This window comes from Ochlerotatus camptorhynchus, unplaced genomic scaffold (genome assembly GCF_037179485.1).
Source record: "Ochlerotatus camptorhynchus isolate MF236.1 unplaced genomic scaffold, CSIRO-AGI_Acam_v1.1 ptg000335l, whole genome shotgun sequence".
Taxonomy (NCBI): domain Eukaryota; kingdom Metazoa; phylum Arthropoda; class Insecta; order Diptera; family Culicidae; genus Ochlerotatus; species Ochlerotatus camptorhynchus.
In genome coordinates, this window is record NW_027040823.1 from 302482 (window position 1) to 317907 (window position 15426).

Below are 15426 nucleotides of genomic sequence, written 5' to 3' on the forward strand. Positions count from 1 at the left end.
GTAAAGATTGGATGCACTCACTCTATTAGTACTACTCCTAGACTGAATATAATGTTCGTCAGTTTTCTTCATTTTCCGGCAGATTTTTTAAGGTTTCTCAGAGAAAAACATGAGGTAAATTCACTCATCGCTGAGTTCCTGCACTTCTGGCGATTATGAGTAAACTAAACTCAAATTTGGGTCATTCTCATTCGCCGTGTCCACCCTTTCACAACTACATGGGGAAAATTCCTAAAGATCATTATAAATAAATAGTAATTGCCGTGTAACACAGCTGATTCACTCACCTGTAGAAAAACTGCCCGATCGCGATGGACACGTGGTAGGAAAGCCGGCCCAAACAGCTAAGCTGATGCTGACCGGCCGGCGGCTTGCCATCATCAACCGTTGCTCCCTCCGTCGCCGATCCACGCCGGTTGGATCCATTGCTCAACGTCGTCGTCGTCGTCGCCGCCGTCGTTGTGCCGGTTGAAATTATGGTTGCGGCTTTTTTGCCCCGGCTACCGTCCGTCAGTGGAACGGTGGCTTCGGTCGGTGGCATTATTGCGCTTTCCTTCGTCAAAGTTTGAAATTTCCCAATTTTGAACACTCACTTTTTGTTTGCTATCTAAAGATTCCAATCGAAATTTTACTATCACCGGAACCATTGGGTTGAATTCCGTTGCTACACGGCCAATGAGAGTAACTCATTATGAGGAATATGAGGAAAATCGGGAGATATTTCACATTTTTCCTGGAAAAGTGAGGAAAATTTTACTCACTTACTGAGAAAACTTTTCGCAATTTTGAGTTGAATTCGATTCAGTTACTGAGTTACTCTCATCGGCCGTGTAGACGGTGACGCTGTGGCCAGTAGCCGACGTCAATTCCGTTCATGAAGAGTGACGGCAAATGCGTGTACGATGGGTGTTTCCGCGTAATGAGTTTAGATAATTCAAATTTGCCGGCTTCCACTTGACAGAATTGCTGTCTATTTCACTTTCACTTCGATACCGGTCACGGTGCGAAGAGGTTACGGATAAATTGGTTTTTGACGGGGTTATGGTTGTCCATTTATTGGCTTCTTTCAACAATTTTGCATGGATGATTCACGAAGGATGTAAATGTATAAGCGACTGACCGATTGACACCTGAGTTTTGTCTGCTCATTCGTTTTAAGCGGCCGGTTGAGTCCAGAGTGAAGCTGCCATTTTTTTGCGCTAGTAAAAGAGGGCTGTTGAGTTGGATTCGGTACTTGGGATGGGTGAGTGACGCGTGTTCATCGTTGTCGATAATGTATTGCTTCGTTTTTTGGGGTTGTTTGATGATTCACATCGGGTGGAAATCAAGAGTTATTCTTAATAAAGTATTTGTCATTCACATCTGGGTTCACAGGTGACAATATTAGTTTTATCATAATCTTCGAGACCAGCGGTTCTCAAACTTTTTCCGATTGCGACCCAATTTTAGAAATTTCATAAGCTCGCGATCCACCAATATTGAATGCATATGTTGTAAGGTCAACATTATTTTAAAAACTTCAAAATGGTTTTAAAACGCAAGACTGCATGATTGCCAAAACACAAAAAACGAATGACATTAAAATGGCCAAAATAGCCACTAAAAAAATACAAAACAAGTTAACATAACTAAGGACTGTTCACTTTATAAAACGGACACACATTTTAGGTCACAACTTTTTTGTTTGTCTACTTAGCAGGATACTTTCTGCGGTAAGTATTTGTAAGCAACATAGCAAAATGTATGAACAATACATTTGAAGTGACATGTTTGCTCTAAAATGCCATTAACCACGTTTTTCGTACTGATATAGATACAGCTTCTTCTTCTTCTTCGCATTTCAAGCTTATTGCATATCGCATATTAGCTTATTGCGTGCTCTCAACTTAGTGTTCTAGATGCACTTCCACAGTTATTAATTGAGAGCTTTCGAAGCCTGTACCATTTTTGCATTGGTATAATTGTGTGGCAAGTCCAATCATACTTCTATGCCCAGGGAAGCCGTGAAATTTTCCAACCCGAAAAATTCCTAGACCGGACCGGGAATCGAACCCAGCCACCTCCAGCATGGTCTTGCTTTGTAGCTGCGTCTTTACCGACTGAGCTAAGGGAGGCCCCTACAGCTGGAACACGTGAATTTTTAATTTATGTAGAGCTTGAATTGAATATGCAAATTGGTAACACATTAGGTAAGACAAAGTTCGATATGACTGGTCGTTGTTCGACACACAAATTAACACATTTTGTTCTAATTTAGTGATCTGGCAAGTTCGAAGGATAAGAACTTTAGCTCAAATGCTTCTACATATGTGAAAGATTGATTTGGAGCTCGATTCGGAATAAGTGTCACTTTTAAAAATGGTCATAACGATTGAACGCTTGCATGATTTTTTTATATCAGTATATTCTAGATCTACATACACATATAACCTTCAACTTAGCACTCCACTTTTGGAGTCTTGGCGATGCGTCTAAGCTCTGATATTGAAAATTCGCCAAATTTGAGTCAACCAATTTTTGACCGTTCTACCCTTTAAAATGCATTGAAATGAAAATCATACAGATAGTTAAATGGATTGAACGTATCCAAACATTACGATATGTCAGCAATATCAAAAAATAGGTGGACCAAGATAACTTTAGCAACTAGAACATATAGCGGAGGTTAAAATCAAGAGGAAAAAGGCCTAACATATTATTTCAAATCAAAGGTTGCAGAACTTATTTTTAGAAAGGACCACAAACTATCGACGGAGGACATCACGATTTTATGAACCGTATCTACACCATGGAAATTGGATGTTGCAGAGAGCCTCGAGATCAACAAACAACAGAATTCAACTTTACTCACCACACCAGGGATCAGGAAACGGATACACATGACTTTTTAAGTTACTACCTAGTAGACATAAAAGAGTAAGCAATGAAGTACCTGTTTCTACAGGAGACTAGATTTAAGTTTAACTAGCTTCTAAGTGAAAATGTACCTAGGTTAATGTGTATTCGGTAAAATGTGATGTTTTCTTTAGTGGAGTAATAGTACAAGACACTGAAGAAGTCTGCAAATTGTAGACGAAATAAGCGTATCTGTCTAGGATAAGCAAATCAGGTAGTGGAATTAAATGGAAATTACTAATCCTTCTCTCTATCTTTATACAGGTATTCCAGTGACTTTAGTGACTTTCAGTTGAAAATAGTGACTTTTAAGTGACCAAGTCACACAAAACTAACCAACATCCAGCTCTGGACCATTTTGAGGCTTTTCAAACGGTTTTGATTTTTTAAAGCTATATTGGCGATTTTAAGAGCCATTTTGGCAATTTTAAGGCCAATCAAGTATTTTAATGCCATTTTTGCCTTCTAACTGACGTTGGGGTCGTTTATAGGGTTGTCATTACTGGACCGTTTTTGCGAGTTCAGTACCGGTAATATCGGTAAATTACCGGCACCATAGGATTTTAAGATAATAGATAGAACCGATGAATACAAATTTAAAAAAAAAAATCATTTAGGGGAAACGCTCCTATAGTTGCGGTACGTTAGAAACGTTAGGTTCCTATAGTTGTGTATGGAGTCTCCATACACAACTATAGGAACCTAACGTTTCTAACGTACCGCAACTATAGGAGCGTTTACCCTATTTATTTAAGACCTGGTGTAGTGGATAGCATCCATGCTCTATGTGTCCTCCATTTTCTTGGATGCAGTACCTAAACCTCCTTCCGGTTTTTTCCACAAGGTTAATATTATTCATCTTCTCTTGTATCTTTCGAGCAGCAAGACAAATTCGGTCAACTAGCTGTTCGCGCGCGTTTTGTTTGTCACCGAATATACCTCTTCCTTTATGCACCCCCATAAAAATAAGTCCTTGGGAGTCAAATCCGGACTCCATGGGGGCCAAGCAATCGGCCCATTCCACCCGATCCACGGTTCCCGATAGTTGGCGTTCAGAAAATGTCTTACCGCATTTGTGGAATGAGGAGAGGCTCCGTCTTGTTGAAACACCACGCGCCGTCTCACAACAAGTGGGACATCCTCCAGCAGGATTGGAAGATCGTTTTCTAGAAATTCCAAATACTTCGCGTTGTTTAGCGAACCTTCGATAATGTACGGCCGATGAGCTGTCGGTCAATTATACCGGCCCATACATTAACGGAAAACCGGTACTGTGTTCTTGTTTCTTTGACCACTCTTGGGTTTTCAATTGCTCACGTGTGCACAGCAAAAAAATAATGTTGATATCACGTCAAAGTGGATGCACTACAATCAACAATCAATACGAAACTAACGATTTTAAATTGGCTCACCACTTTAGTAGCCTATTGGTCCCAAGCAAACGATTAACGTACCCTATTCTAGTTGAAATTCTATTACTACACTATGTTTGTTTTGATTCACTATGAAAGTTTGACAGATAACATCAGGGGTGTGTGGATTCATGCAGAACATGCAGGGGTGAGTGAAATAGCTTGGGACTGCTTGGGACCGTTGTTCTGGTACTGAGTGAGCCAAAAATAATAATGATTTTCTTCGGGACCCAGTGGTCTTAGAGTTACCTCTATGCTACAATCAACAATCAATATGAAACTATCGATTTGAAATTGGCGCACTACTTGACTAGCCTATTGGTCCCAAGCAAATAGATTAACGTACCCCATTCTAGTCAAAATTCTAGTACAACACTATGTTTGTTTTGATTCGCTATGAAAGTTTGACAGATAAAATGAGGGGTTATTGGAATTTTCTATGTTTCGAGGGGTGAATCGATTAGCTTGGGACCGAAGATAGTACCAGAGCTGAGCCAAAAAGTAGAGCCCGTTTCTTCGGGACCTACTAGTCTTAGAGTTACCTCTATGCTACAATCATGTCGAAAATATGGTGTAATATTACTTGCTAAAAAGGACAAAATTATCATTAATACAATGCAAGAACTAACATTACGCTGCTTTTACTGCATTTGTTTATTTATGTGGTCATAAAAATTACATGAAATTTTCGACATGATTGTAGCAACAATCAATACGAAACTAACGATTTTAAATTGGCTCACCACTTTAGTAACCTATTGGTCCCAAGCAAACGATTAACGTACCCTATTCTAGTTGAAATTCTATTACTACACTATGTTTGTTTTGATTCGCTCTGAAAGTTTGACAGATAACATCAGGGCTTAAATTGGCTCACCACTTTAGTAGCCTATTGGTCCCAAGCAAACGATTAACGTACCCTATTCTAGTTGAAATTCTATTACTACACTATGTTTGTTTTGATTCACTATGAAAGTTTGACAGATAACATCAGGGGTGTGTGGATTCATGCAGAACATGCAGGGGTGAGTGAAATAGCTTGGGACTGCTTGGGACCGTTGTTCTGGTACTGAGTGAGCCAAAAATAATAATGATTTTCTTCGGGACCCAGTGGTCTTAGAGTTACCTCTATGATTGTAGTGCATCCACTTTGATGTGATATCAAAATTATTTTTTTGCTGTGTGGTCATTGTGGGTATTGAAGTATCTTGCACGGGTAACGGTGCACTCATCCGTCCAAATAATGCTTTTCAAGAACAATGCATCCTCAGAGATGAATATCCACCAGCTCTTCTGGAGAATACATGTTTGTTTTCTGCAAGCTGTAAGTTTCTGTTTTGATTTTTTTTCTTCTTGGTCTCACTTGTCACACTTTTCATACCGTCCCTCCGCGTGGGGATCAAGTGTGCTATGCGCGCTGCAAACAGACGTCAAAAGCAACGCACGGTGGGGTTGAATTCCTGTTTTACGCAACCGTTAATTAACGATCCAACATGATGTGTTTAGTACGAAATTGCGACAAAACTAAACAAGATAGAAAATTGGTGTCAAACAGAGAATTGTAGAGCGCATCTTTTGGTTAGACAAATCAATACACTTTATCACGTATTTTTTTTTAAATAATAAGGGAAAACCCGTAGGAAAACACAAGTTTTAGACTCGTTTATCCCTAAAATGTGTCTAAATGCAGCTCATTTAAAGTATAAATGACACTATTAAGTAGGAAATCTACCAAGCTGTCCAATAGAGGTAGCAGTTTTATGCTAAATGGCATGGTTTTCGAGTTACAGCCAATTTATGGCAAGCATAGACCAAAACAGAAAAAGTTCAATAACTCAGTAATCTTTGAGATTTGATCATATGCGTAGAACAATTTTTTACTTCAAATATGATGGTCTATCGCCCCTTAAATTATTTGCACTTTAAGGAACCGAACAGCTTGGAGGACTAAGGAACCGAAGCTTCCAATGCTGCTGCTGGTCCGTCTTTTTTCACGAATTTTAGAGGAAACGGACCGGCAGCAACTAAAGCAGCAGCAGCATTGGAAGCAGCCGCAGCCGTGGGAGCTGCATCGCTAATTCGTGTAGCCGTGGCCGACGCTGGAAATCTTGGGCCGGTCACGACAAGCGGTGCTTGAGTTTTAATCGGAAAGTCAACAACCAAACAAAAACTATACCATCCGACCATTCGAACTGCTCGAATACAGCCCTGGCGGTGGCTGCTACACCAATCATTCCATCGTCCAACATATAATGGTGAAGGACCGTCTTGGCACAATCTCAAATAGTTCAACAAATTATTTTTACTCCTGCCTTTTTGCACTTCCAACTAACAGCTTCATAATGAACGGGAGTTTTGCGCATTTGTGATCGATCGCGCTGTGGTTTCACTTCATGATGGCGTTCACCGCCAGGGCTACGCTCGGGAACTCGACCAATCCGGAGGAGGAATTTTCCAATTTCAGCGAGAACATTCGCACTTGTGACGGGTGGCAGTCCTTGGTGGTGAATGCAGTCAGCAGCAGATCCTCGGACGGCATACGGGTGGGGTATTGAAGAAGTTCTTTCTTTCCTTTATTTAACGTCGGTCTCTGTTCCGCAATCTAGTGCCAATCACCGACGGACATCGATTGCCATCCATTGACGGCAATCGAATATGCAGGAAGACAGCTTCCACACCTGCGTAGGATATCGCACCCATTCAACACACATGGGCCGGGACCAACGGCTTTACTTCCCTTCCGAAGGAAGACGTGACCAGAGATTTTTATGCCTCAGAAAAATCCCACCGACCTCGGCTGGGATTGAACCCAGACCCATCGGGGTGTTAGAAAGCAGTCACGCTTACCTCTACACCACCGGCGCCGGGACAAGTGGAGAATGCGATTTTTGCTGGCCTGGGAAGCGATTGTTTCGGAGGCGCTGTAGACCTTGAAGCTGATCGAATTAACCACTTCATTCGAGCAGTTAAAATGACATTTACTACCACTCGAACTTTTAAATAAAACATTATTTTGAGTACGGGTTGGTGGACTCTGACAAGTAGTTCTGCTTGGAAAATTGGCTCGTCCGTTTCGGGTCAGCGGTGCGTCCTTTATCAGTCCGACGTGTTTTCCGGCCGGTGTTGGTTTCCAGTTTTCCGAATTCGGTGCAAATCCGTTTCCTCCGCCGGCTCCCAGAAGAGTTGGTTGACTAATGATTGACGTTCATTGTGCGGGGTCGGCCTTCCGCCGAAGATGGAAGGATTGTGTAGCAACGGAGCTCGTTCGTTGCAGGCATCCTTGGAGACGGATGCATCCAGTGTGTAGTCCCAACTGGAGTCCGTTTCGTTTTTGAAAACATTGAAAAACAAAACAAAAACAAGAGCTGTTAAAATACCGGGTTGCCAAACAAGGCATTATTCACAAGCAATCAAAAGTCAGTTCAATGACTTCTTGGCACTGCCGGTACAGCTGCGGCACACTGAGTTACACTGAGAAAAAAGTTGGCGCAAAACAAGTGTGTAGAGTGACCACCCCTTGGTAAATCATTAACTTCACGCATGAAGTAATACAACATCATTAGTTAAAGTAAATTATCTTTATGAAATATTTGGCTCATTCATCGGTATTATCACACGACAGTACCGGTATCTCTGTACCGTAAAATCACCGTACATTACCGGTAAAACCGGTGCAGGTACTACCGGTACCACAACTCTAGTCGTTTAGATGTTTTTAATGTCTTATTGACAATTTCAGGGATGATAGTGGGTATGTGCGTAGTAGTGACTTTAGTGACTAAATTAATAAAAATAGTGACTTTAAAACGATAAAAAAGTGACCAATAGTGACATTTATTAATCGGAAAGATATGGTTCCAATCTAGCAAATTTCTGAAATTCTGATTGGGAAAAATATAGGAAAAGGAAATCAATTAAAGTTGGAAGAAACTTTCACGGTAATATGAAATAAAATTCCGGGATAAGTCAGAAAAAAAATCATAAGGCTAACGGGTGTGAAAAAAAAACTGTTGAAGGAAGGCAGAACGTAATTCTAGCAGAAAGCAAATGTTCTTTTGGAGGAGGTCGGAAAAAGTCCAAGAAAGTCTGGAGGAGTTATTAATGTTCTTGATAGTATAAATTCTAAGTAAGTAGTGAACATAATAAAACACCCTTACGTTATGAGATTCTATTGAATAAAACTTGATTTTCTAAAACATTATTTAAAAAAATTAGTTTTGAAATGCAAAATTTCTTGAAAATTAACCTTTGCGTCTCTGGTGTATTTTGACGTCCTAAATTTTGTTGTTAATTTGGCCCTAGCTCTAATCAAACACCCTTCAAATATTTGAGAAATTTTCCAGAGTTCCATAAGTCACATCGGACTAACGGTTCTGGATATTCCTTGGGGTCTGTCCAATAGCCATGTGAGGCATTTTCATGATATTTTTTTAATTTCTAATATGAACATAGCATGTTTCGTTGTCAAATCATAACCAAATCGTATGTATGTGACTTATTACCATGTATACCGGAAATTCTAGGTTCTCCAAATCGTCCAGGACATCAGTTGATTTGTTCCACTAGATCAACCAAGACTGCAGTAATGTCTGTAGTATCGAAATATGTTCAATCAGATTCAAAGTGTATATCCCAGTCAACATTTTGGTCCGTATAGTTCCGGATAAACACAGTGATATACTAACCAAACAAATCGTATAAGATGCGCAGATTTGCTATATACGTTCCAAAGTGGAGGCCGTATACATACATACTGATTTTCCAATAACGATTTTGCCGATTTCAATACAACAGAAATACGATCATCCATATCAATAAAACAAACAAAAAAAAACTATTCCTGCAGCTAGTCTCCATACCTCTACCTTAGTATCCAGAAACCAGAACTAAATCCACTACATCATATAAGGACTTGTAAGTACAGAGGATTATATCAATGATAAATTATACGCTTCAAAAAGCTTACTTGGACTTGGAAAGATTTCGATGTTGATGAAAAGCAAAAGATTATGTTAACGATTGGACCTTGAGTTGATTTAGATTTCACGGCACCTTCCTCCACATTCTATGACTATGATATCTATCATTATATAAATAGTCCCATATTTTGATGACACGCAATAGAGCGGTGTAACCATTTACGATCTTTTGATTTTGATCGTATTAGTTTTGCGTTAATTTCAACTTGAATTGCAGCAAGATGGAATGCTCTTATAGTATTATTGACCTTATCTTGAAGCAAACTCAAATGCAATCTAGTGTGCACATTCTTATGCTATCTTTGATTATCTGGGGAAGCGATATACGAGTTAACTGACATTTAATTTTCATCAATTTGATTAAACATAATTTACGATCTAATCTGTAATGAGCTCATCCGAGCTTATTTGTGATACGGTACGATACAAAAATGAATCATCGCCAATAGGTTGAAAATTTGTATTCTTTGCGACTTAACCTAAACATTATACAACGCATCTCAATGTTGACTTTTTCAGTAGCAATTTACGATTCTATTTGTACGCTGGTAACGACTTCTGGTTGTATGGGATGTGGATCGTGCATGACCCATTTTCGAGTATTCAAGTTGTTCTAGGTTCTCCAAATCGTCCTGCAGTTGAGCAAATGGCCATGTCTACATGGATGAGTATCTGAAGAAACGACTATAATTTTTAGCCGAATCTAGCCTCTTGTCACTGCTCAAGAACGTTCTGGAGTGGTACAAGGCGAATGGGGTCAATTTCGTGCAGAAGGATCTCAATCCCCCAAACACACCGGAGTTTCAGCCGTTCTGAAGATTCTGGACTATAATGAAACACGAACTCCGTAAGTGTCCTAAAGTTGTCACTGCAGGAAATGTTGAAATCATGGCTGAAAGCAGAAACAAATGTTGATTCAACCGTTGTACAAAACCTTATAGTTGGAATTAAGAAGAAAGTTCGGGTATTTGGATTTGGTGAAGAAATAGAGTGAAATAAAGATACGTAAAGCAAGCTTATATAGTATTACATTCCCTGAACATTTAATGACAATCGGTTGAAAGACTTATTTTTGGCGAGTACTTCTAAGTGATGCAATTTAACTGTGGACACCCTTTAGCCACCAAAAAGTGACCAGCTACCAGGTCTGCAATTTCAAGGTAATTCGGAGCAGGTTTCAAGCAATTCCAGTGGTGGCAGGGGGGAATACCCCTCACCATCCCTCTCCAATGGGGGAGTTTGGTAAAGAGCGATGATCAAACCGATTTTTACCTTCATTCATAAAAGTTGTACTTGCTCGCTTTCTACTCTCTATATAAACAATTTTCACATTTTTCATCTCCTCATCTATCGTATAAAAATTACCCCTCTAGTCTGTTATTTGAAATGAGCATCTTCAACTATGACGATTTCTAATTTTTTTTTGTAATTTCAAACTCATTTTCGCTTTGATTTTTGAAAATTTCGTCGTTTTAAGTTACGTTTGCCGTTTTTAGATTAACTTTGAGGAGTTTCAGGACATTATGCATTTTGAACATATTTTTGGCGTTTCTAAGATCGTTTTGCCCTTAAAATGTCTGTCTTCATCAATGGTGGGTCGGCGAAGAATATTCCAACCATCAAGCCACTCACACAAGGCGAAGGCACATTCGCAAGCGATTCACACGAGAACAATGCTCTAGTTTCCATTTAATTGAAATTAGCTTCCATTGACCGCAGCGATTCGCTTCATCGTCACTACTACGTAGCTTGGACCTTCAAGGCCTTCTCTTAATAATTCAAAGCCAGACGAACGCTTCCTTCGTAGCTCGTGTATGGCAAAATCTTTACTTTTAGGATATGAAACCACGATCTCAAATTGATAAACTTTATTAAATATATCATAGAAAGTTCATCCGGTTTCGTTTCCGTGATAAGAAATCAACCTTCAGACTGACGGTAAACTTTAATGATTTGTACCATGTGATTAGAGTCTTCAGTGCATTTTTATCTAAATCTATGACATTAACTGTACCAGAACGGTGAAACCGTAAGGAAGCAAAAGCCAATTCATGTGATAATTCATCACCATTGCCAAGGTCGTCATTGACAGAGTGAACCGTCATAACTTGGGGCGCTTTATAAAATTATAACACACACACGCGCGCAGTGACGATGATTTTGATCCATTTTGATTAATCTAAACAAACGTGTAGCAAGCTAGTGTTTGTATTTCGTTGTATTTGTCGCGGTGACAATCAGTCGATAACATTAAACTACCGAACTGTGTCAGATTCATCAACCACGCATTGCACCGCAGTCATGGTCACCTTTAATGCTTTTCGAAGTGGACATATCGGGGACAACCCTAGAGCTGCCCGCATGATGAGCTCTTTCCAGTGAGTGCACATAGAAATCCTGTGCTAATTGACCGTTGATTGGTCTGTGAACACAGGAAGAATTATACGACTCTACGAACACGAGTAAACGTCAGGGTACGTAGGTCTGAGTTATTTGAAAAAATATTCACGAAAAATCGTCATTGTTTAACTTCCGCATAGCTTAAGGGCTAATGGCAAACTTCTATGGACAGTTGACTGGTTTGTTTGGTCATGTAAATCTGCCACTGATCGACCGGCTGGTCCATGGCGGTTTCCATCGAGCATTTCATTTCCACGGTTCAAACCGGTTGGATTGACGTAGAAGATTGACTTTTTTGCGTGTGTATGACGAAGCGCAGTCTTGATTTTCGGTCTGCTGATCTTATGCATTGGATGACCGAAGATGGCGCCGATTGTTATGGGACGTTGGGCGATGATTCATCGGGAGAATATTTCATAGGTATGGATGTAACTTACTGATTGCGTGAACGTCTTTTATGCTTTTCACACACATGGTCTAATTGACTGAGAATAGCTTCAGAGGTAGGATAAGTTGTTTTCGTTTGATTCGAAATTGGGGGATTTTTGGCTATTGTTTTTTTTATCTGGTTGCCACAAAATCTTATAACAATGAATTGGTTTTCGATTTGCACAAAAAGCGCTTAAAATGTTAAATTAACTGTCCCGCTCACTAGACATGCGTAGCAAATATCTTTTCACTACCGATCCACGATGATGATTAACTAATAATCGATTTGATAAGCGCTCAATAAATTATCTCTTATCATTGCCTTAGGATTAAAAAAACAAACTTCCCTGTAGCAACGCGAATCGATTGCCTTCTAAATAACAACTGCAAAAATACCTATAAGCTGCCGAGTATCGCCCGTTTAGAACGACATTAAATGTTTGCCAATTTTCAACTGGATGGGAAAAATTTCCAAGTCTCCTTGAAAACAGCAAAACTCAAAACCGAAAGTCTTTGTTCTAATGGAACAACATTAACTGGATTGGTGGGTTCCATCTCCGATGAAGCAGCATTCATCTACCGACCGATATGATCTCTGATGGTGATGGGGAAGAAACAAAATTGAGATTCGAAACTGCCTGCTAGGATTATCGAAACCAGTTCGGTTCTACGTTTTAAGTTGATATTAGCAAAAATTCCACCTCCATGTGGTGGACTTGGTATTGCGAGGCCGTTGATTCGAAGGTCAGAAACAGGATCTTTGTGTTCATCGTGAAATAATTAATGTAGCCTTCTGAACGTAGCGAGTGGAAGTGAAAGTCATCGTTCTTTTATGTCATTAGAAGCTCGATTTAACTGGCCTGTTGTTTGCGTATCATTCGCTTGGAACGGAATGGGATGTTCTTCCTAAATTGTACAATCCATTACCGCATCATTATGCAGGAGTCGTGTTACGTAATTAGAAATTGTTGACTAGATCAAATCTAGACCAACAATAGAAATAGGCGGAACAACCAAACGTAAACAATGGCTTTAAACGCGGCTTTAAATGGCTCGAGAATCAAAACACATCCATGCAATCTAACACCAGCACCTGCACGCGGACACTTCCTTTATCGAATGGCTCTGTTAATTTGCATGGGTGTATTTTGAATATCGAGAAATTTGCGTTTAAAGCTATTATTTACGTTTGGTTGTTCCGCATATTTCAATTGTTGGTCTAGAAATGATCATTACAAGTAGCCTCCAGCGCCTGGGCGAAAGAGCGGAACAATTAATCTGAATTACGCTATACAAAAGATACATCACCGTTAAACCGGATCAACAGGAAATCAAGTTCAGTTTGGCTTGTTTAAGAAAAATCTAATAATAAGTCGCTCTCGTAAAAGATTTTGCTATTTTCGATAGTTGGAACTGGTTCCCACTATGTAATTAAATTTTGCTGGAAATTCAAGGTCCAATCCTGCAATAGCGATCTTTCGTTGGGTTTCTGGTCTTCTCTGGATTTATCACTAGACTAACGGCAACTGCGTAAACTAAGCCAATGGTTAGACGAACGAAGTACATGTGGCACGAGTAGAAGCGAGCGCCATACAATACTGCTGATAACAAGCTTAAATGCCACTTGAAACGGGGCCAAGCCATTTCGATTGACATTGACGGCACACGTTTGCGTAGGACAGATGAAAAATTGCACTCGCATTCATCGGAAAATGTTTCGACCATATCTCCGGAATCAGTTGATCCATTCCAAAAATATTCAATAGCTTTCTATCTAATCATGGTATCTTTTGGTTGGAGGTTGATGATTCCAATTCGGTTTGATGGTTGTGAGAAATACGTCTCATAAAATGTCATACCTGCACTGAAAAAAAAAATCACAGCATACTTAGCTTAACCTGCTTAATTGGGCAAAGTCTGCGCATCAACAAGATTTTATTCTAATTTGGAAGGAATTTGGATGAAAGCTATCCTGTTTGAGATGAAATTCAACTGCTGATATTTTATTCAGTGCAAACACCAACAATTTTTTTTTTCAATTACTTCATTTGTTAGGACCATGGAATCAAACATATCTTCAATATAATAATATCAGTGCTAACATTTGAAAACGGCACAAAAGCCATTTGTAAACAAATGGTTTGTGGGCCCTTTACTCACTACTTGAAGTACACCCACGCGACACAACAGCAACATCGGGTAGGGGAAATTTTCCCCTTCCTGACGATGCTGTTGGTTTGCGTGGGCGTTCTTCGGGTAGCGAGTAAAGGGCCCACAAACCATTTGTTTACAAATGGCTTTTGCGCCGTTTTCAAATGTTAGCACTGATATAATGAATAAGGAACCACGAATAAGGATACTCACAGCTAATGGGATTTTCACTAATAGGGGCTGTGGTGGATTATCTCATTTGTTTCAATACCGGTGGAAACTAACGATTTGAAATTGGCTCGCCACTTGACTAGCCTATTGGTCCCATTCTAGTCGAAATGCTAGTACTACACTATGTTTGTTTTAATTCGCTATGAAAATTTGACATATAAAATTAGGGGTTCGTGGATTTTCCTATGTTTCGGGAGGTGCATCGATTAGCTTGGGACCGGAGATAGTACCAGAGCAGTGTGTGTGTGTGTGTGTGTGTGTGTGTGTGTGTGTGTGTGTGTGTATTCATATAGCTATAGCAATATAGCTCAATCAAACGTATTTTTCATTGAGCAACGAACTTTTCAGTCTCGGAGCACAATATTACATGACATGTTTGTTTACGTCTCATCTTTTATGTCAAAGATGGATTCTGTCACGTGTAAAATGAGTTATTTCTAAGTGTGTGGTCTCACCATGTTCACTTGATCCTCTAATCCATGCGTTCCGTAGTTTTGACTTTCTCTAAGCTTTGTAGCTTATTTCGTGATGCATCTTTATCATAATACCTACTTCCTTCAACCAAATTTTCTTGCATTGCCATGGTCATCTGGGAGGTGGTTCGCGGCCACCAGCTACCACTCGTCCAGTCTTGGGTGTATTCAGCGAGGCATCTTTCATAATGCTCGCAATCTCCGGAACCGGCGAGAGACCAGCAGCCGAGCACTTTTGCTAGTGGAAAATTTGCTGATTCACGGCTGAATCAACTCGCTAATTCACCAACCGGACCGGGTTCAAAATCGCCCACGGTGACGAATCTCTCAATAGAACTACACGCCGAAAGTGTGCCATCCGAACTCGAAGAATCGGGCTCCCGGGAAGCAATGAGAACCTACACCGAACAATATAATGGAAGCTGCGTCGTAGATTCTGGAGGTTAGATTCAAGGT

The 15426-nt window shown here is 40.0% G+C and overlaps 1 protein-coding gene across 2 annotated transcripts in view; it reads right to left on the reverse strand.

Moving 5' to 3' along the window:
* LOC135708791 (NPC intracellular cholesterol transporter 1-like) overlaps positions 1-15426 on the reverse strand; it is a 64719-nt gene that overhangs the window by 39786 nt on the left and 9507 nt on the right. For both annotated transcript variants that reach the window (XM_065230937.1, XM_065230936.1), the window contains exon 2: positions 288-607. In XM_065230937.1, coding sequence (XP_065087009.1) covers positions 288-541 — 254 coding nt within the window. In that variant the 5' untranslated portion in view covers positions 542-607. The remainder of the gene's footprint in view (positions 1-287; positions 608-15426) is intronic.